Here is a 23,258-nt window from a genome sequence, read left to right on the forward strand (position 1 = left end):
GCTCCCCGCCCCTGGGATTCTCCAGGCAAGAACACTGGAGTGGGTTGCCATTTCCTTCTCCAATGCATGAAAGTGAAAAGTGAAAGTGAAGTCGCTCAGTCGTGTCCGACTCTTAGCGACCCCATGGACTGCAGCCTACCAGGCTCCTCCATCCATGGGATTTTCCAGGCAAGAGTGCTGGAGTGGGGTGCCGTTGCCTTCTCCATGGTAACTCTCTTCTGCTCTCACCAAACCTCCATCAGCTGTTAAAGGGACCAGCCACTGAAATCAGCTGGGGCCACTCTATAAAATCAAGTCTACCAGCCCACTGGAAACACTCTGGGTTAGAAATATCCCACATCTCTTCAAAGTCAGAAGGATAGAGTTGTTAAAGCAATACTTCTATACACTTAGATTGAAAAGTTTTGACTTAAAAACAACAAAAACCAGAGAAATGTTTTAAAAGCTGATCAGAAATGGTTTTCTTTTCTTTTCACACATTACCCCTAGTCCTTCTTTGAAAAGGATATATTAAATCCAAAGTTTATATAAAGGAATTTTGGCTTTCAGTTAAAAGTGAATAATGTGGGAAAGGGTAAAAAATGCACTTATAAGCACATATTAGAATGTTCTAGAATAATGCATTTTATGCAATTATAGGTTCCCCAAGGAAGGAAAAATGGAGAAGGGGGGAAAGCAAGATACTGGGCATAAAGTGATGCTAGGAGTCCCTGGGCCTCAAAGTCTGGAGCAAAGTGATGACCTGAAGCTCTCCAGGCCTGACTCAGACTGCAGAGCTGGATACCTGGTGACATCTTCCTCATAGAAAGAATAAGCTTCCAAAGCTTTGCAATAGATGGCTTTATTTCAAGAGCTATGGACTGAGATTGTCCTCCATGCCACAGAAGGACAGGATCCTCATCATAACAAGTCTATCCAATGGAAATTTCCAGAATACTTATCCCCATGTTTTCCTATACTTTTTAAAACATTGATTGTCAAAATCCCAAATACCCTGAAAGAGAAAAAAATTAGGTTATTAGTTTAAACGTACTGAAGTGAAGTGAAGTGAAGTGAAGTGAAGTGAAGTGAAGTCTCTCAGTCGTGTCCGACTCTTATCCACCCCATGGACTGCAGCCTACCAGGCTCTTCCGTCCATGGGATTTTCCAGGCAAGAGTACTGGAGTGGGGTGCCATTGCCTTCTCCAAATGTACTGAACACTACCACAAATTGGGATAAAAATGACTTGAATCCCGTGAAATCAGGCTTACTATTTTCCACTGGCAAATGCAAGGAAACTCTTATTCCTAAGAGATATCTTAGGGTAGAGGAGACAAAAATAGAGGAGATATTTGAAACAGAGAATTTAAAAATCACTCAAATTTTCTGTGAGTAGTGTAGATACTAACCACCTACCCTTGTCAATGAATACTAATTACTGCTTGTCTTTCTGAAGGCTTTTTCTTGTACACAAGTTCATAACCCTCTAATTCTCCATGGACATGTGAGAAAACTGAAGCTGAGGGAAGAGTTTCCTATACACACTTTCATCTCCAAGCTAAGCAGCCTTTTCATTTGTCTAATGAGTCCTTTCTAGAATTCTAGCAGAATTAGTAAGATAAAGTGCCAATAATCTCTAGTGTCTAGCAGATTTAAAAGCGTCTAGAGCATACGTTGTAGAGAAGGCAACGGCACCTCCCTCCAGCAGTCTTGCCTGGAAAATCCCATGGATCGAAGAGCCTGGTGGGCCGAAGTCCATGGGGTCACTAAGAGTCAGACAAGACTCAGCAACTTCACTTTCACTTTTCATTTTCATGCATTGGAGAAGGAAATGGCAACCCACTCCAGTGTTCTTGCCTGGAGAATCCCGGGGGTGGGGGAGCCTGGTGGGCTGCCGTCTATGGGGTCGCACAGAGTCAGACATGACTGAAGCGACTTAGCAGCAGCAGCAGCAGAGCATATGTTGAGTCGATGGACATCTAGGTTGCTTACAGAAGTGAAAACTCAGGGCACGTGTTTTCATTGCACTGTCCTTTGTCCTTTGTCCTGTGTGTGGTTGTGGCATCTCCCCATCTTTTCCACGTTGAGCTGGAAAACTAGAAAGCGAGTCCACTTTGAAATTCATTCATTCACTCTCTCTCTTTATCACTCAACATATGCTCTCAGTTCAAGAGAGAGAATGAATGAATGAATTTCAAAGTGGACTTGCTTTCTAGTTTTCCAGCTCAACATGGAAAAGATGGGGAGATGCCACAACCACACACAGGACAAAGGACAAAGGACAAAGGACAGTGCAATGAAAACACACGCCCTGAGTTCTCACTTCTGTGAGCAGCCTAGATGTCCATCAGTAGATGAATGGATAAGAAAGCTGTGGTGCATATACACATTGGAATATTACTCAGTCATTAAAAAGAATACATTTGAATCAGTTCTAATGAGGTGGATGAAACTGGAGTCTATTGTATAGAACAGTCTTTTGGACTCTGTGGGAGAGGGCGAGGGTGGGATGATTTGGGAGAATGGCATTGAAACATGTATATTATCATATGTGAAACAGATCACCAGTCCAGGTTCAGTGCATGAGACAGGGTGCTCGGGGCTGGTGCACTGGGATGACCCAGAGGGATGGGACGGAGAGGGAGGTGGGGGGCGTCCAGGATGGGGAACACATGTACACTGTGGAGGATTCATGTCAATGTACGGCAAAACCACTACAATATTGTAAAGTAATTAGCCTCCAATTAAAATAAATAAATTTATATTTAAAAGAATCAAAAATATAAAGTAGAAAGTGAAAAAAAAAAAAACCCCAAAACAAAACTTCCTGTAGCTAAGTTTACGCTGTGATATCTGATGGTTTAACTATGCAAAAAAAAAGTTTCAGAAATGTGGGTTTGGGGTGCATCTACTAAAGGAGTTTGTCTGGGAAAGGTGGAGAGGAAATTATGACTTCTTCAGAGGGAAAGAAGGTTCAGGAAGTTCTGAGGCAGTAATGAGACAGTGAAGAGCTCAGTTAGGAGAATCAGGATCTGAGAAATAAGCCTTGTGTCTGTGGGACAGGAAATCTGAGACAGACAGCAGCCTGCACACAGGGCTCTGCCTCTGAACATCTGGACACAGCTCACAACCTTCAGTTCAGGGGCTGGGCCCTGGGGGAGGCATCAGAGCTGGATGAATATCAAGGCTTGGTTAGAATTCACAGTCCATTTGCCACCTGGTACATTCCTTTCAGTTAAAATTTTAATAATTTTGCCAAATCACGTCCTTTCTAGTGATTTTATATAAGTGATTCTGCTTTATTTTTTAAAACCAATTTATTTAGTAGATAAATATCTGAAGTTGAAGACAGCCATCATCTTGTCTCTGTTAGATGCTCACTCACTCACTCTGCAAGACCCACACAAGAGGAGTCTGCTTTGGGAGAATGGCATTGAAACATGTAAAATATCATGTAAGAAACGAGTTGCCAGTCCAAGTTCGATGCACGATACTGGATGCTTGGGGCTAGTGCACTGGGACGACCCAGAGGGATGGTATGGGGAGGGAGGAGGGAGGAGGGTTCAGGATGGGGAACACATGTATACCTGTGGCGGATTCATTTTGATATTTGGCAAAACTAATACAATTATATAAAGTTTAAAAATAAAATAAAATTAGAAAAAAAAAAAAAAGAGGATTCTGCTTTGAAGGCACAGAAGTACAGCAGGAAGTTCTTGTTTCAGCTCTCAAATCCCCTCAGTGGTCACCAGTTACAAGAAGTGTATGGAAATAACTGCTGGTGTTAGCAGTTCTTGAGGGAATACACATATGTGCCAATTACTCAAGGGTGAGTATGAGGGTTGTCTTAGAAAGTGAAGTTTCCAATCAATCCAGAAGGAATTTTTAAAAAGGGGAACCCACAGCATATGCTGGCAACAGGTAAGTCTGACTCCAGTGTACTCAGCTTAATGAGTCATGACTGGGCACCTCCCTCATTCTTTTCTCCTAAGGGGGATTGTGCCTTCCTGAGAATCTGAATCTGGCAGAAAGAAAACCCTCTTCACAACACTCACAAGATGGAAATCAAGTCCTGTGCTGAATCAGAGAACTCAGCTGTCTGGGGAGGCAAACCTGAAGTGCTTAGCAGTTGGCAGTGGGGCCATGGGATAACCTTGGCCACGTGTTGAGTAGAGCCTATGATGCCATTTCTAGAGAGCTTGAAACCTCATACCTTCTTCTTAAGAAGGGGAATTTTTATTATGGAACTCACCTGAGATTTGCAACCATAAGAAGCAAAGCTGGAGCTCAAATAGCACGCACCTTTTTGTAGGACAGAATATTTCCAAAATAAGGCAGAGGTTTTGGTCCAGGAATCCCCAGCTTCTTAAAAAATCCATGTGAATAAGTCCAGCATCTATAAAGTGAAACAGAAAACCAGGTCACAGGAATTGTGGACTATTGGTGCTGGAGCTGCCAGTCGTTGATTCAGAACTGGAACTGTCAACTTAGGGAGGTAACATGTAGGCAATAAATAATATCAGCAACTCCAAAACTGATATTACATTCACTCATCACCTCCTTTCCCACCTCCACTGTGAGACTCACAGAAAGTGATGATGATTAGTTAAAAGCAGCTGAAGTCTTCATGGGACCAATCCTAAAATGGATACTTGATAAATGTTTCCAATTTGAGTGGTCCTGAGAGGTTCAGGCAGGAATCCTTCCAGGGAATTACTCATGTTTATGAGTAAAGAATCTGCCTGCCATGTGGGAGACCTGGGTTTAATCCATGGGTTGGGAGGATCTGTTGGACCAGGGTATGGCAACCCACTCCAGGATTCTTGCCTGGAGAATCCCTATGGACAGAAGAGCCTGGCGGGCTGCAGTCCACAGGGTTTCAGAGTCAGACATGACTGAGTGACTAAGCGTGCACGCACTTGAGACATCACTTTGCCAATAAAAGTCCATGTAGTCAAAGCTATGGTTTTTCCAGTAGTCATGTATGGATGTGAGACTTGGACCATAAAGAAGCCGAGTGCCAAAGAACTGATGCTTTCGAACTGTGGTGTTGGAGAAGACTCTTGAGAGTCCCTTGGACAGCAAGGAGATCAAACCAGTCAATCCTAAAAGAAATCAACCCTGAATATTCATTGGAAGGACTGATGTTGAAGCTGAAGCTCCAATACTTTGGCCACGTGATGGTGAGTTGACTCGCTGGAAAAGACTCTCATGGTGGGAAAGATTGAGGGAAGGAGGAGAAGAGGGAGAAAGGATGAAACGGTTGGATGGCATCACTGACTCATTGGACATGAGTTTGAGCAAACTCAGATAGTGAAGGACAGGGAAGCCTGGCGTGCTGCAGTTCATGCGGTTGCAAAGAGTCAGACACGACTTAGAGATTGAACAACAACATGTATTACTTGACTCATGATTTTGAGATTCTCATTCCAGGTAGAAAGTGGAAATATTTTTGGTAGTTCCTAAAGCTTTAATAACATCCTATCTGTTAACTTTGATCTTCATAACAGACAGGGAAAGGGAGGCCTGATTACCACCCCAAGTCCAACATTACAGAGGAGAGGAGTCTGAACAGTTACTCACAAATAGAGGAGCACCAGACTGGTAACCAGGAGAACCCAGGATTCTGTGGAAAAGTATGGGATCAGGTCCATGGCAACTTCTTGCTGAGATCCTCTCCTCTGAGTTTCCTTTCAGCTGTGTATGCTATTCTTTGCAGGCCTTTGAATGTGGAGCTTCCTTTCCTGGATAGCGGAGACTCAGTGAAGCTGGGAGGTTTAAGTGCTGAGAAGGGGGTGGGGCTGGAGCTGCAGCCAGTAGAAGGGCCACCTGTGCTCCACCTGCAGGAGCCCTCTCTGCTTTGACAGTTGGCGGAGCATCACAGACACTCATTTGACTTTGTGTTCTGTGGGAATTCAATAACAACTCAATCAGTGTCATCAGTAAGCCCAACCATTACAGAAACTCTCATAAAACTGTTGGCCATGTCTCCTCTAAATTATTCTTACGTTCATAATTTGTGCTCAGTTACCCTGTGCTCATGCTTTAAAATACTTGAAATTCTTCCAGTGAGCTAGGTCTAAAGATCTTTGCCCATGCAGCTCCCCCCGCCTAGAAATACCTCTCCTTTTTCATAAGTCCCCTGCTCATCCTTCAAATCCCAGTGCAGACAGAATCCCCTGTTTTAGATTTTCCTGACCAACTCCACTGAACAGATATAACCCCTTCCTCTCCTGGCAAACTGCTGTCCTCTGCACACAATTCTATTATCTCCAGCACCATTGCTGGATTCCTCACCTAGTTCCCCTGCCACATTTATATAGTGGACAGAGTGTAGGTATTTGTCACCATCGTGTCCCTGGGTTTCCCTGGTGGCTAAGATGGCAAAGAATCTACCCACAATGCAGGAGACCCAGGCTTTATCCCTGGGTTGGGAAAGATACCTTGGAGTAGGAAATGGCAACCCACTCCAGTATTCTTGCCCGGAGAATTCCATGGACAGAGGAGCCTGGTGGGCTACTCAGTCACATGACTGAGTGACTAACACGACACATTTGTCCCTGGCACCAAGAGAGTGCTTCTGGCACCAAGACAGTGCTTCCTGCCAAGGGGGAATGAGAAAGGTTGTTGGACTTGAGTTGGTGGAGGTAAGACCACTGGGTGGCTGCATGTCCTTTTCAAGTGGTTCTTTGGTGACCACACCATCTTCTTGAATTGTTAACACAATCAGAGGGCCTGGCTGGGCCTTTGGTCACTGTCCCTGTACATTTAGGAGAATCCATCAGGATTCCGTTGATGAGAGGGCTCCTGAAGGAGACACAGGACACGGAGGAGATGGTGATGGCAGCACCAGTGGTATCAATTCAGGCTGATTTCTGTCCTGCCCTCAGAGGGGTCTGCAGTAGACAGCATGTTACACGGATTCTAGACCAAATAACGGTTGCCTCTCTCTCTGAAAAGGCTGCAAGTCCAAGATCAATGGGTGTAAAGAGGAGAAAGCAGCCTGATCATCATGTGGACTCCACCTCTCTATCCACAAGTGATGTGGCACATACAGGACTCCAGAAAGATGACATGAAGCTTTTCTATGGGGCAAAGCAGGGTCAGAGCAGATGGCTTCCTGCTTTGTGACAAATAGGGACCATATAATGGGGCATGAGGACATGGCAAGGAGGAGGATTATATTAGAAGTTGGTAATCTGTCAGCCTTCACTCCATTCCTGATGAGAGAAGCCCAAGGATTGAGGGTCTGGAAACTACATGGCCTTATTGTCATTACTCTGACCCCATATGTCCTGGGACTTCTTGGACTGAGAAATCATGAATTATGTGAAAAACTAAATCTAAAAGATTCTTAAACTTAACAGAAACACAAGACATTTAAGCTGTGTTTGTGCACTTCTCTCTCTGTTTATCCTTTCTCACTTTCAGTTCATCTGCAGAAGGTAGCACTCACCTTTCACCTACTCTTTCCCTCATTCTGGCCTGAGAGTTTGCAGGGCTGTTGGATGACAACCTGAGTGTGTGGATATTTCGCTGGTAAATTGCAGTACGTCCCAACTATGTCTCCTGCCCTCTTTCATTTACTTGGGAACTTATCATGCAGCATGAAATTTCTACCATCATAGCCTGTCAACTTTTGGTTCAGACTTTCTCCCAGATCAGATCAGATCAGTCGCTCAGTTGTGTCCGACTCTTTGCGACCCCATGAATCGCAGCACGCCAGGCCTCCCTGTCCCTCACCAACTCCGCACCTGTTATAATCCACGGCTGCCACTGTAAAACAATGCCTGAATATATCTATTCATTTGTCCATTGACTCAAGGCCAAGTAGGTGAATATTAGGTATGGATACTGTGTTGGGCCGTGGGCTAGAAATCCACATAGTCCCCTCCCTTGGGAGCGGCCTCCCAGTGGAGGGAGTGAGACACATAGCCAAGGTCAGTGTGGGGCATACCTCTGAAATTTCTGGGAAAATGGAGCCCTACAGAGAGGTAGCAAAGGAGAGAAATGGAAGCAAGCCTGAGTATCAACAAAGGACAGACCTGGGAAGCTGGAAGATGATCCTCAGGAAAAGTAGGATAGAAAGTCCCAAGAATTCTGATGTGTTTTTGCCACCTCTTGGTGCCTTCTCTGGGCACTGTTAAGTAGCTTAATGCTAATATTCCCAGTTATAGATGTAGAAACTGAGGCTCAGTGACTGCAAATGCCTTCCCAACATCTATTGATCAAAACAACATGTTATAAATAAGCTAATATGAGAAATGGTTTCCCTGGTGGCTCAGTGGTAAAGAATCTGCCTGCAATGCAGAAGACCTGGGTTTGATGGCTGGGTTGGGAAGATCCCCTGGAGAAGGGAATGGCTACTCACTGAATAACACACACAACGTTCACTTTAATATTCTTGAGGAAGTGGCAAGTCATTTGCTCTGCAATGCCAGTATTTAATGTTAGCTGTTTCGTGATGAAGGTCAGTTTGGGAAATAGTGACACCCAAGGCTACAACTGCAAATTGCATAAAATTCTGGCCTCTATCTCCATGGCTACCCCTGCCCAGGGGCTCCCCCATGGGTCTCAAAAACCAAGGACTCCATCTCACCTCAGCAGGAACAAGGACAGGTGCAAGTCATGAGGACCCACCCCTCTATGTTCCTGACTGAGAGGTACACAAACTACATCCCACAGGGACAACAGGGGTGATATCTGATAACTACTGACAACTTAATACACTCAACTAACCCACAGCCTTTCTTCTTCTTGAGAATAAAACTCTTGTAGGAAGTATACGCTTTTATCTTCCTACAAAGCATATACTCAGCTATGATGACTTTCTCACTAAGCCTTATACAACCATCACCTGCCCTCTTCACCTCACGGCCAGTCTAGTTGGTTGGAGTCTAACCCAACAGAGGTAGACTAGTCGTTTCCTGGGAATAAAACGTGGCCAGAGCCACATCCTAGCAAAGGCAAATGGCCTTGCTCTGCAAGGGGAAATAATAGAAGGCATGATCTTTGTGCTCCTTCATTCCACCGCTGGTAAGACCTAAGGGAAGAGACTCCCGTTCTGACTGTGAGGAAGGACGTGTGTGCGTGAAGAGCACCCTCTCGTGTAGTCATTTGTGTACCAATGGCCTCGGCATGTACTTTCAAAGCTCTGTTCTCAATGCTTAGGGAGCAGATGTGACTAAGATCCGGACATTATTCAGAGACAAATAAACAGGCAGTTACAGTAGCCAAGGTAAACTTACTACACAGGCATGAGAACACAGTATCCTCACCAACTCTAAGTAGATTATCTTCTTTCTCACAAGTCAGCAATCAGTCAAAGTTGAAAATCAAATAACACTCAGGAAAAAAAAAAAAAACACACTCAGGGAAGACTCGGCAATACAAGAGGCCCCATCAGTCTGCTATTCCCATCCTTCTATTTTGTTAGCCCAGTTGGTTCCTCTTCTGGGAAGTCAGTCCTGACTTCCGCTGGCTGAGCGAATCACCCGAAATATGAGAGGCAGTGTTGGTCTGGAGTGATTTATGTGTTAGACTCAAATTTCACAGGTTACACTCTGGAGTGTGCAAACAATGAAAGCAAGATCATATACTTGTGTTATATCTCTGCTCCCATATCCTCATTTCTCTCAGGACAGCAAAACTTGATCTTGCCATTGGAGGTAATAGGTGATAGCTAAGTTTTGGTGGCTGGGAGATGCAAATAGACAAACTTTCTGGGTCTCCTTGTTACTGAAAGTGGAGTCCAGCTGCTAGCTACTCAAAATTCAATAAAGCTGCTGCGGCTGCTTCAGTCATGTCCAACTCTGTGAGACCCCATAGACGCACCAGGCTCCCCTGTCCCTGGGATTCTCCAGGCAAGAATACTGGAGTGGGTTGCCATTTCCTTTTCCAACGCATGAAAGTGGAAAGTGAAAGTGAAGTTGGGCAGTCCTGTCGAACTCTTCGAGACCCCGTGGACTGTAGCCTACCAGGCTCCTCCGTCCATGGGATTTTCCAGGCATGAGTACTGGAGTGGGTGCCATTGCCTTCTCCGATCCAATAAAGAGGCCAGGCTGATGGAAAGTGTGCCTTGCTTTATTTTGGATGCCGGTAACTGGGGGTGCGGGGAAGGCAGATGCCTGTCCAAAGGCTGACTCCTTCCTCTCGCCCCCAACCTCTGGACAATCAGGGTGCAAAAGCTTTACCTGCAGAAACAGCACAGTTGGCTCTGACAGTCATCTTGAATTAATCATTGGTGGTCTGGTCTGATCAATATCATCTTGATTTTTTGTGTGTGGGGGTCTTAGTTGCAGCATGTAGGATTTTGTTGCCTCATGTGTGATCTTTCCTTGCAGTGCATGGACTCTCTAGTTGTGGCTCTCAGGCTCAGTAGTTGTGTTCGGGCTTAGTTGCTCCACAGCATGTAGGTTCTTAGTTCCCTACCAGAGACTGGACCCATATCCCTAGCATTGCAAGACAGATTCTTAACCATGGGACCACCAGAGAAGTTCCATCTTGATTGTTTTAAATATAGTTACTCTTCAGATCCAGGGTCTGTTTGTTTCCATTTCTTTGAGACCAACTCTCAGAATTGTGGCAGCTTATGTTGTGGCTCCATCATAGTCATCATGTACTTAAATTCTTCCACCTGGTGGGGTTTCAGTATCTACAAGACAGCTCACAAGATATGGCTCAGAATTTTATCTATAGTCCTTGAAAAGGAACTAAAGGTCCTTGACAATGCATAATCAGTTCAGGTCAGTCACTCAGTCATGTCCTACTCTTTGCAACTCCATGGACCACAGCACGCCAGGCTTTTCTGTCCATCACCAACTCCTGGAGCTTACTCAAACTCATGTCCATTGCGTCAGTGATTTCATCCAACCATCTCATCCTCTGTCATCCCCTTTTCCTTCCGCCTTCAATCTTTCCCAGCATCAGGTCTTTTCCAATGACTCGGTTCTTCACATCATGTGGTCAAATAATTGGAGCTTCAGTCTCAGCATCAGTCCTTCCAGTGAGTATTCAGGACTGATTTCCTTTAGGATGGACTGGTTGGATCTCCTTGCAGTCCAAGGGACTCTCAAGAGTCTTCTCCAACACCACAGTTCAAAAGCATCAATTCTTCGGTGCTCAGTTTTCTTTATTGTCCAACTCTCACATCCATACATGACTACTGGAAAAACCATAACTTTGACTAGATGCACGTTTGTTGGTAAAGTAATGTCTCTGCTTTTTAATATGCTATCTTGGTTGGTCATGGCTTTTCTTCCAAGGAGCAAGCGTCTTTTAATTTCATGGCTGCAGTCACCATCTGCAATGATTTTGGCGCTCAAGAAAATAAAGTCTGACACTGTTTCCGTTGTTTCCCCATCTATTTGCCATAAAGTGATGGGACCAGATGCCATGATCTTAGTTTTCTGAATGTTGAGTTTTAAGCCAGCTTTTTTTCACTCTCCTCTTTCACTTTCATCAAGAGGCTCTTTAGTTCTTCTTTGCTTTCTGCCATAAGGGTGGTGTCATCTGCGTATATGGGGTTATTGATATTTCTCCAGGCAATCTTGATTCCAGCTTGTGCTTCATCCAGCCCGGCATTTCTCATGATGTACTCTGCATATAAGTTAAATAAGCAGGGTGACAATATACAGCCTTGACATACTCCTTTCCCGATTTGGAACCAGTCTGTTGTTCTGTGTCCAGTTCTAACTGTTGCTTCTTGACCTGCATACAGATTTCTCAGGAGGCAGGTCAGGTGGTCTGGTATTCCATCTCTTTCAGAATTTTCCACACTTTGTTGTGATCCACACAGTCTAAGGCTTTGGTGTAGTCAATAAAGCAAAAGTAGACATTTTTCTGGAACTCTCTTGCTTTTTCGATGATCCAGTGGATGTTGGCAATTTGATCTCTGATTCCTCTGCCTTTCCTAAATCCAGCTTGAACATTTGGAAGTTCATGGTTCATGTACTGTTGAAGCCTGGCTTGGGGAATTTTGAACATTGCTTTGCTAGTGTGTGAGATGAGGGCTAGTGTGTGTAGCAGTTTGACCATTTTTTGACATTGCCTTTCTTTGGGATTGGAATGAAAAGTAATCTTTTCCAGTTCTGTGGCCACTGCTGAGTTTTCCAAATTTGCTGGCATATTGAGTGCAGCACTTTCACAGCATCATCTTTCAGGATTTGAAATAGCTCAACTGGAATTCCATCACCTCCACTAGCTTTGTTCATAGTGATGCTTCCTAAGGCCCACTTGACTTCACATTCCAGGATGTCTGGCTCTAGGTGAGTGATCACATCATCAGCCTTGTGTTGTTCAATGAAACTATGAGCCATGCCATGTAGGGCCACCCAAGCTGGACAGGTCATGGAAGAGAGTTCTAACAAAACATGGTCCACTGGAGAAGGGAATGGCAAACCACTTCAGTATCCTTGCCTTGAGAACCCCATGAACAGTATGAAAAGACAATGCATAATAACCACACTATTATTATTTGGTTTCCTTTCACTGATTTCCTTTGTTTCTGCATTTTCTCAGTTTTCTGATTAAGCTTATTCTTTAGCTAAAGTTTTTCCACAGAGAAAAGGCAGGCTGAGGACATGGAGGGGCGGCAAGGACTATATAGACCTGCTTTGCTTCAGTTTCTCAACTGAGATTGCAGAGACAGGGGCATACCACCTACCGCCGCCCCCCACCCCTGCTCCCCGAGAGACCTATCCTCAGGCAAGGAAAGCTAATAATTCCTGTTCTGAGCACTTGGCCTGCATTAAGATATTCAATTTACCCCATAACCCTATGAGCTAAGTGTTGTTATGACCCCTCTTCTACAAATTAGCAAGAAGGGACACATAAAGGTGAAGTGACCACTCAAGTATGCATCCCTAACTACTCAAGCAGTTGGGATTCAAATTTAGATCATCTAGCTTTAGAGCCCAAGGTGTTAACTTCAACCAGGCTCAGCCTCGCCCAGGAATATAGTGCGTGTGTGTGTGTTGGGGGAGGGGAGGAGGTGGGGTGTTGGGGGGTAGAGGGGGTGGGACTATCACTAAAGCCTGGATCTTTTGAGAGGGTAGGCACCCAAACCAGAGACAAGATGGCTGGGTTGAAGTAGGAGAATGCTTTTTCAGACCCACACACATTGCCCCATAGAGAAATCCCCTCCCCCTCCCAGAAGCAGAGGCACTTTTATAGACTTTACAGCAAAGAGGAGGAGGAGGACTTCCTTAGCGTTTGCTCACTCTCTACTCTATCCCAGAATCTCTTTTCTGATAACCTAACTGCTAACATCTCTACCAAGGGCTTCCCTGGTGACTCAGTGGTAAAGAATCTGCCTGCCAATGCAGGAGATCTTCCCCTGGGGTCAGGAAGATCCTCTGCAGAAGGAAATAGAAACCCACTTCAGTATTCTTGGGTTTCCCTGGTGGCTCAGAGGGTAAAGCGTCTATATACAATGCTGGAGACCTGGGTTTGATCCCTGGGTCGGGAAGATCCCCTGGAGAAGGAAATAGCAACCCACTCCAGTATTCTTGCCTGGAAAATCCCATGGACTTAGGAGCCTGGTAGGCTACAGACCATTGGGTCCCAAGGAGTTGGACACGACTGAGCGACTTCACTTTCTTTCTTTCACTTTTCCAGTATTCTTACTTGGGAAATTCTATGGACAGAGGAGCCTGGCAGCATATAGTCCATGGGGTTGCAAAGAATTGGACACATTTTAGCAACTAAACATCATCTCAACCACACCATATAAAGTTCCTTCATGTCTCTCTTAACTGATCCTTGTGAAAACTCTTTGAGATAAACAGTATTGCTGCTGCTAAGTCGCTTCAGTCGTGTCCGACTCTGTGTGACCCCAGAGATGGCAGCCCACCAGGCTCCCCCATCCCTGGGATTCTCCAGGCAAGAACACTGGAGTGGGTTGCCATTTCCTTCTCCAATGCATGAAAGTGAAAAGTGAAAGTGAAGCTTCTCTTTCGTGTCTGACTCCTAGCGACCCCATGGACTGCAGCCCACCAGGCTCCTCCGTCCATGGGATTTGCCAGGCAAGAGTACTGGAGTGGGGTGCCATTGCCTTCTCCCATAAACAGTATTGGGGTTATTTAATTCCCACTTGACAGGCTGGAGAAAAGTCCTGCCCAAGCAGTTAAACTATGAATCCAGAACACAGAGCCAGAACTTGGGATTCCAAATTCTGCCTGTTTGCTTAGATTCAAGGGGCTTTCTGAAATAACTCTGCAGGTTGTGTCATCTTCCTGTGGGATAAATATTTCCTTCCACACTTCCCATCACGTTCCCACTCTTGTTCCAAATGCTGCAAAGCCAGTTGTGACCACAAAGATGATATGTACTTCCTTCTACCCATGACTATGTTGGGTATTCACTGAACTTATGGTGTCAGATATTAGGGGATGTTGCAGATGGTTCAAACATGTTACTATCAGAATCATTTGGGTTTCCAGAAGAGCAGAAAGTGATGAAAAGGAGTAAAAGAGGAATCAGAGAAGAGAGGGAAATATCAGACAATCATATAGAAGGGAATTAATGAAACAGGAAGTGTGAGATGAAGGGAAAAAACAAGTCTCCTGGGGTACATTGCAGAAGAAAGGCAAGGCACTGGCCTCTCCTCATTGCTTCAGTGACTACCTAACAAGTTTTGCTTGACTCTATGCTGGCCTCACCCAGGTGATTCTCTTTTTCTAAGAAATTAATTTATTTATTATAATTGGAGGCTAATTACTTTACAATATTTTTTTTTTTTTTTTTTTTTTTGCCATACATTGACATGAACCAGCCACAAGCGTGCATGTGTCCCCCTGTCCCGACCCCCCTCCCACCTCCCTCCTGGTGATTCTCTTCTTAAACCACGACAGAGCCTGCTAATACATGGATCTTGTAACATTCCTCTGTGGTTCAAATCCTTACAACCACCTTCATCATCCCCAAGATAAAATCTTAGTGCCTCAGGGTAGAATCTCAAGACTCTTCTTCATCTGGCTAAGAGTGGCTTCTTCAACTTGTCTTGACCCATCTCGTCATGCATTTGGCCAGAGGGAGAACAGGAGAGAGGGCATTTCACGCTGTGAGAACGGCTGATCTTATCCATCGTCATCATTGTTGAGTGTGCTTCTCATTTCTTAGTTGCAAAACACAGGGTCTAAATCAAGCCAACTTTTTACTGCTATTAATAATAAGGAAATGATTGAATCCCAGACCCAACTAGGGTCCCTCTTCTTGTAAGGTCAAGGTTTCACCCTGGTCTGGTCAACAGGGGGCTGGCCAGTGCGCAGGGCCTCTGGAAAAAGCCACTGGGCTTTGCAGGCACCATCATGACCTACCTTATATTTGTTTGGGTACATCACTGGGATTTGAACATTTTAGTTGAGGTAAAATTCATATGACACAAAATCAACCATTTTAAAGTGAATAATTCAGTATCACTTACCACATTCACAAAGTTGTGCTACCAACAGCTCTATCTTGCTCCAAAACATTTCCCTTATACCAAAATAAAATTTGTGCCCATCAAACACTTTCTCCCCACTCTCTCCTCGCCCCAGGCCCTGATAACCACCAATGTAAGTTCTCTCTTCATAGATTTGTCTATTTCTGATGTTTCATATAAATGGATTCAGGTAATATGTGGCCTTTTGTGTCTGGATTCTTTCATTTAGGTTTTCAAGGTTCATTCCTCTTGCACCATGTATTCAGTACGTCACTCTTTCAATGGCTGAATAACTATTCTATCTGTGGATGAAAAAATTAACAGTCCATCTAAGAAAGAAACAGAACACTTTCTTTGAGCCAATCTGAGGATTATAACCCAAGAGACAATCTTTCAGAAAGCTCTGAGGACTGTTCCGAACATTTGAGGTCAAAGCAAAGTTAGGTAAGTTTTTGAGTGAAAAGGTTGTATATCAAATGACATATCGACAGTTTATGCAACCCAGATCTGCACCCTTAGAAGATTAAAGGGATTGCTGCCTCTAAGGAGTCATCTTGCTGGCACCAGGGAAAAGTGCTCTTGACGTGAAGCAGGCATTCTGATGTCTTCTAAGAGGGCTGGTTAATGCATGTTCACAAGGTACCCTAAAGGGAGAGGGTGGCCCAAATGTTCAAAAGGAATTTTATGTGTCACAATTTTTTCTTTCTTTTTTTTTTTGTTGTCAACCTTTTTTGTTCAACCCTTTTATTCTTTAAAATCAGGATCTAGTTTCTTTGTCACATTATGTTCAGCACAGGGAGCTCAGCTCGGTGCTCTGTGGTCACCTTGATGGGCGGGATTGGGGGTGGGAGGGAGGCCCAAGAGGGAGGGGATACATGTATACATGCAGCTAGCTCACTTCACTCTACAGCGGAAACTAACACAGCATTGTAAAGCAACTACACCCCAATTTAAAAAAAAGAAAACCTTTTTTTGTTGTGCCTTAAAAATAAGTCCTGTATGGACACACAACAATTTGTTTATCCATTCATCCACTGATTTTGTTCCCACCCTTTTGCTTTGGGGAATAGCATTGCAATGGATATGAAGATACATGTATTTGAGAAACTGTTTTCAGTTCTCTTAGACATCTATCCAAGAGTGCAATTCTTGAGTCATGTGGTAATTCTACGCCGACCTTGCAGAGGAGCTGCCAAACATTTTCCCTGATGGTTGTACTACTTTACAATCCCACCGGCATGAATGAGCCACCCAATTTGTACACATTCTCACCAACACTTGCTTTTTACCTTTTTTATTTATAACCATCGTAGTGCTTGTGGTGCAATAAGATTTCTGAAACTTTGATTTTCTGTAACTAAAATAAAAAACCCAAATGGTTAAGAATCTATAAGAATTTGCCAGAGATTGTTGTTGTTCTGTTGCTCAGTCATGTCCAACTCTTTGCAACCCCATGGACTGCAGCACACCAGGCTCCCCTGTCCTTCGCCGTTTCATAGAGTTTGCTCAAAATCATGTCCATTGAGTCGGTGATGCCATCCAACCATCTCATCCTCTGTCATCCCATTTTCCTCCTGCCTTTAATCTTTGCCAACATCAGGGTCTATTCCAATGTGTGGCTCTTTGCATCAGGTGGCCAAAGTATTGGAGCTTCAGCTTTAGCATCAGTCCTTCCAATGAATATTCAGGGTTGATTTCCTTTAGGATCGACTGGTTTGATTGCCAGAGATAGAGGGAGAGCAAGGAGAGGGAAGAGTGTGGAGGGATCCTGCTTCAGGAGGCCCCTGAACCTTCTATGTGCTCCAGGGACACCTATGCTCTCTGCTATATAGACAGTTGGCTAGTAGGGATCCACAGAACATGACTGATATGAAGGCCCTGGGTGAGTTATTTAAACCTTCTCAGCCTCAGTTGCCTGAACTATATAATGAGAGTTAACAGTTTTCTTCCTAAAGGAGTGCATACCAAACAAGTCCTGATCCATGACCTGAAGTGCTTGGGTCCTGGATCTCCAAGTTGGCCTCCTGGTAGCTTTGACTAAAGAGAACATGTGACTTCACCCATCAGATACCTGACCCTTAGCAGACCCTCTAGAAATGTGCACTCATATGAGTTCATAAACAGTTAACTAGTATCAAGACTTCTAGAGTAAACACAAACTATCGAATGTATCTTTTGTCAGCAAATTACAGTGAAAAATAATTAAAATTATTAGGAGTTTGCTGAGTGTGAGCTCATTTTTTCACTCCTTATTGGTTGTGTTTAAATAGTTCATTTTACCACCTGCTGTGTATGGAGATACTGAATCAAAAATGTTTAGGACATTATTTCCTGGATTCTAATTGGGGGTAGGGGTGTCTGTCCTACTGTGTGAGTTCAGGGCCCTGAGTGGGACCTCCAGCCCCACGTTCGCCAACCCTATAGGTGCCAAAGCCCCCCTGGGTTGAAATCCTTCCCACTCTCCTCCTCCTGGCTTGGGGGAGCAATTGTTTCTAGAAAGGTCCCAAACTTGAGTCCACTGTTGGTAAGGAAAAGATAAAATCCCAAAGGAACAACCAGGAGTAAGAAGAGCACATTCCCTTCTTACAGACACAGCGTATTTATAAGATTCAGTCAGGACTTCCAGGCAGTTACCAGATTCCTTTTCCTGGGCTGAGTCACTCATTCCCACCCTGAGTCACTGGGAGTACTGGATGCTGTTCATTACAGGCCACCCAAACTCTGGATGATCTCCCTGGGCCAAACTAAAGCTTATTCACCTGGGAGTTTGTACATCCTTGGAGGTAGGAGGGCCAGTCTATATGATGGGGTGCAGAAGGCTGGTTCTGCTCCCAACTGGGATCCACTCGGATTACAAATCTGTCTCAGGTTCCCTGTGGGATTGGGCTCCACAGAAACCACATCTTCAACTCAGCTTTCCCTTCTGCCCCACTCAGGTCCCTGCATCCCTTTACTTGAGATCACTCTCTCAGTATTTGTGCCAGAACCCCCATATCAGGTTCTGCTTTTAAGGAACCCAACCTAAGACAGTGACCGAGTCCAAGCTAATGTGTGTACAGTGCCATTCAGCCAAGGGGCATCGAGGTGTTGAAATTCAGCCCAAATTCTGTGGTCTAAGCAATGCAAAGACCACATTTACCCAAAGCCACTAGTCCTCATTTGCCCAAAGCCGCTGATGAGTCTAGACTCAGTCCTGGACAGTGCTGGGATTTTAAACTTAGGAGCTCCAGCTTCAGAGGCACCCATCTCTCAGTTAGAGTGTGGTGCTGCCTCCTTATAATAAAGTAAGACAAAGAAGACCAAGGTGAGGGATGGGGAGAGCTATATAAGCCAAAAGGTGCCCTTGTGACCACCAGCCTCAACAAGTAATCACAAACTTATGGAAGAGTCTGTTGAAAGATCTGTTTTTCTTATTCATCTCAGAGTAAATTGCCAACCTGATAATCTACACCCCCGTATCACCCACAAACAACAACATCTCCTATGTGACCACAATATGACCTCCAAGTCAGGAGGTTAATGCACATCACTACCAGCTAACCTCAGAGCCCCCAGACCCCCACCTGCCCAACCATGTCCTTGTAGCAGAAGGACCCAGCTCCTGAGCTACATTAGGATGTCACCTCTTTGAAGTCTCCTTCATCTGCTACATGTTCAGTCCATCTCTGGTTTTCATGATGTTGCCTCTTTCAAAGATTCCAAACCAGTTACAAACCAGGAGGAGAATGCTCCCCCACTTGGGTTTGTCTGACTCTTCAGATTTCCTGCCTCCTTGGCAGGATTATCACACAGGTGAAGTGAGTTCTTCTCACTGTGTCCCATCAGGTGAAGCACCAGCAATTTATCCCATTCCTGATGCTGCTATCTGATCCCTTGATGAAAGGGGTGTCTGCCAGGTTTCTCTGCTCTGATGCTCCCCTTTCCCTCTATAATTAGTGGGCATTTGGAGCAGCAGTACTTTGAAGCTATGTGTTTCCTCATGAAGGAATTGCAATATATACATACATACATATACACATGTACATACACAGCCCCCTCAGCTTGGCCCAGTGTCCTTTCAACACGTCCCCCTCAATGTTTACATTTCCCTGCTTTCTAGCCCAAGATGGTCCATCATCATCACATACTTTCCCAACCCTGGAATCAGCCTTTTCTCTAAGGATCCCTGGTTCATTTCAGTGGAAAATGATATTTATAATCCAAGGTCTGGGCACAGGGTGTGCTTGTGGTTAAGAAGGTGTCTCTGTTTCTAACACACATTAGCGAAAAGCAGTAGGTATTATGTGTTTCGTAGCTACACAAACATAAACACATACCTATTTGTCTCTATGTGTATCTATCTGTCATCTATCTGAATGGAAAAGCATGTATTTACCTGATAATTCAGTTTCAATCCCTGACCAACAGGGTTTCTTCTAGCTTCTCCATCCCTGAACCAGGGACTCCTTCTCCAACAGTGAGAATGTTGGCCTCCACCATCTCTCATATTTACCACTTGATCAATTCTCCTTTATGACCCCAATCCATGATCCACCCCTTTCCACTGACAATGCCCCCTCACCCTATGGGCCACCCCCACAAGTGAGCATTTTGGGTTCCCTCACCTGTGCCCGGCTGCCATCCTTGTGGATACCCTCCCCTCCCTACTCGGTCTCTGACTTAGAGCCACTGTCCTCCTTCTCTGGCCCCACCCTGACGTGTGAGGCTGCCCACCTTCTGTGGCCCACCTTCGGGTTTAGGACTGGATTGTCCAGGAAGAGATGGCAGGCAGGGGAAGGAGAGGGGAGGGAAGGGGCAGGAAAGGGAAGAGATGGCAGGCAGGGGAAGGAGAGGGGAGGGAAGGGGCAGGACAGGGAAAGGAAGGGCCGTGTGCAGCTTCTGACCCCACTGAAACCGACCAGTGCATGTAGCCTTTCTCCCCAGTCAACCATCTTTTATTCCGTGTTTACTGTGTTAAGATGGTTGTGAGTTGAGGGTGGAATACAAAGAGGTATGAAAAATATGTGCTCCAAAAAAAGGTAGATTGAAACTAAAAGGGTAGATTTAAAAGGTAGATTTCTAAACACTGGGCAAAGTCATAGTCAATTAACTCTTACCTATTTAATATGTTAAGGTGGAGTTTTGAAAATGGCCCCACCCACCAGCAACTGTGATAGTCAAAAAATATTTGGTCACTGCATCCCCAGACTGGGTTGTACACCTCCACCCTAACGGGCACAGAGGCATCAGGTAATACTCTTGTAAGCAGATGTTTATTGTCTTGCTCAATATGTTTTATTTAGCATATTCAAGCTAAAATTTGTGATATAAATATCATTCCAGTCCCCATTTTAATTCTTATTTTCATTAAAGTCTGTCGATAAGATTGTTGAGAGATCTTCTTTCTGATCAGTGCTCAGGAGGAGTAGATAGTACTAACTGGGGTGGATGGAGAGTGTCCTATGAGAACCTGTGAAGTTGAGTATCTGATAATCACCTCCTTTGAATGGCACGTAGTATATAATAATCCAGGTCGGCAGCGAGAAAGCTAAATGATTATGCAGAACCCTACTCACCAGCAAGTACAGTAGGTGAAGCCCGTATTCATTTATTGGCTTTATCAAAGTAGACCACGTCTCTGGTGTTCTGAGATGCAGCTTCCTTCAAAACCGAAGTGCAAATCCTTAGAGAAAGTCAGGCTCCACCTGTGGTCCCAGGTCTCTGGGCACAACCTTTAGAATAACAGGTTGTTCCGGCTGCGTAAGTCCTTGAGTGTATAATTTCAGGGGGATCTGCAACAGTTAAACAAGCACATGAGAACCGATTAATGAAGCCCTGCTAACAAACAAACAAAAAAAGCAAAGTAGACAAGATACTGCTTTACAAATGTCGGGCATGACTTAGCGACAAAACAACAACAACAAAGCTTTTAGCATGATATGTATTGGATTTTTTTAAACTACCAGTTCAATATGTTTAGTAGATACAAGGGCAGATAAGGGGACAGCTAAGCTGTCTATATTTCCTCAAATGAATTTTAATAGTTTACGTCTTCGAGAGAGTCGGTTTATTTAACATATTTATAAAACATGTGGGAAGAAAGTTGCTCACAGTATTCCCTTATCATGTCCTATCAGAATTTAACTTACACTTTTATGGAGATATAATTGATTTATAGCAGTGCCTATATTTAAGGTATACAGCATAATGATTTATTTATAGAGGTCATAAAGTTATTACCATGGTAAGTTTTGTTAACACTCATCATCTCATATAGGAAGAAAAGAAAAAGAAATAAATATTGTTTCCCCTGTGAGAGAAGTCTTAGGGTGCACTCACTGACATCATACAGAAATGGTAACAACAGTCACTGTGCTTTGCATGACAGCCCTGCTGCTGCTGCTGCTGCTGCTGCTAAGTCGCGTAAGTCATGTCCGACTCTGTGCGACCCCATAGACGGCAGCCCAGCAGGCTCCCCAGTCCCTGGGATTCTCCAGGCAAGAACACTGGAGTGGGTTGCCATTTCCTTCTCCAATGCATGAAAGTGAAAAGTGAAAGTGAAGTCGCTCAGTCGTGTCTGACTCTTCACGACCCCATGGACTGCAGCCCACCAGGCTCCTCTGTCCATGGGATTTTCCAGGCAAGAGTACTGGAGTGGGGTGCCATCGCCTTCTCTGATGACAGCCCTAGTACTCATTTATAACTGAAAGTTTGCACTTTTTGACCACCTTCGTTCAATTTTGCCTGCCTATCTTTGATTCTTTATATTTATTCAGAGCTGTGTCAAGAGGGATAGTGATAACATTCATCCCTCATTCATTCCACAAAGTACCTATTTGAGCACCTATTCTGTACCAGGCTTGATACAAAGTCAGGTTGGCCTGTGTTCTTTATTGATTTAAATTTTAAGTAAAAATACCGAGTATTTAAAATGTACCAGATTCTTAGGCATTATGGCAAAATTTTTCCATCAATTTTACTATACAAGCAGTGGCTGAGACCTGCTGTCAGAAGAGCCTCTCTAAGTTCTGGTGGGGAAGAACATCACTGAAAAGTCATGATGAAAAGTCACTGCTCTCATGATTGTGCACACACTTCCTTCCAGTGAATTTGAAACCAAATTTAAAATCTTTCTTCCATTCAATGCATGGTGTGCAGTCCTGCCACACTAACTGCATTGACTCCAGACAACCTTTTATAGTTGGGTCTTTATGAAGCTGCTGACTTAGCCCTCCAGGGATGATTGACAAGTAAAGGTTTCAGGTGATTCCAAAGAGATTCTCTGGCTGATAGAATAAGTTATCCTTTGAATTGATAACATACCTAGATATATAGAGATCCATCTGTTAAAAATGGAGAAGGAAATGGCAACCCACTCCAATGTTCTTGCCTGGAGAATCCCAGGGACAGGGGAGCCTGGGCTGCCATCTATGGGGTCGCACAGAGTCGGACACGACTGAAGCGACTTAGCAGCAGCAGCAGCAGCATCAGTTAAAAAACAACTCCCAATAAAACGTTATTAATGCAGAAAGTGAATTGCTGACCTGTGTTTCTTTACAAGGTTTGAAGGAGAAGTTCTGCAGGATTCTGATGAGAGCAAGTTTTATGTTCATGATGGCAAACCTCATGCCAAGGCAGTTTCGGGGTCCAGTTCCAAAAGGCAGGTAGACATAAGGATTTATGCTGTCCTTGTTCTTCTTACTGAACCTGGATCCACAACAGTAGAGGAAACAAGTGAATGAAACAGAAAAACCAGAAGAGCTGCAGGTCTGAGGTTTTAACTTAACTCTTGGACCTGTAGCATAAGGAGATTTCTGTGGGCTGGTGACTGCACACTGCTGTGGTGAGAAAGATAAGTTCCACTCCCTGCACCCT

General features: G+C 44.4%; 1 protein-coding gene and 1 long non-coding RNA gene across 2 annotated transcripts in view; both read right to left on the bottom strand.

The window, feature by feature from the left end:
* Positions 1 to 437: 437 nt before the first annotated feature.
* Positions 438 to 5,901, bottom strand: LOC133238949 (uncharacterized). The gene is made up of 3 exons (XR_009733694.1): positions 5,564 to 5,901; positions 4,283 to 4,376; positions 438 to 994 (listed from the first exon to the last, which is right to left on the bottom strand). It is a non-coding gene; the product is annotated as an uncharacterized LOC133238949 (long non-coding RNA).
* A 14,736-nt stretch (positions 5,902 to 20,637) lies between these two features.
* LOC133238932 (cytochrome P450 3A28) overlaps positions 20,638 to 23,258 on the bottom strand; it is a 38,645-nt gene continuing 36,024 nt past the window's right edge. The window contains exons 12-13 of the mRNA XM_061402594.1: positions 22,928 to 23,090; positions 20,638 to 21,175 (exon numbers count right to left, since the gene is read on the bottom strand). Of these exons, the coding sequence (XP_061258578.1) occupies positions 21,068 to 21,175; positions 22,928 to 23,090 (271 nt within the window). The 3' untranslated portion in view covers positions 20,638 to 21,067. The remainder of the gene's footprint in view (positions 21,176 to 22,927; positions 23,091 to 23,258) is intronic.

Source organism: Bos javanicus, chromosome 25 (genome assembly GCF_032452875.1).
Source record: "Bos javanicus breed banteng chromosome 25, ARS-OSU_banteng_1.0, whole genome shotgun sequence".
NCBI classification, from domain to species: domain Eukaryota; kingdom Metazoa; phylum Chordata; class Mammalia; order Artiodactyla; family Bovidae; genus Bos; species Bos javanicus.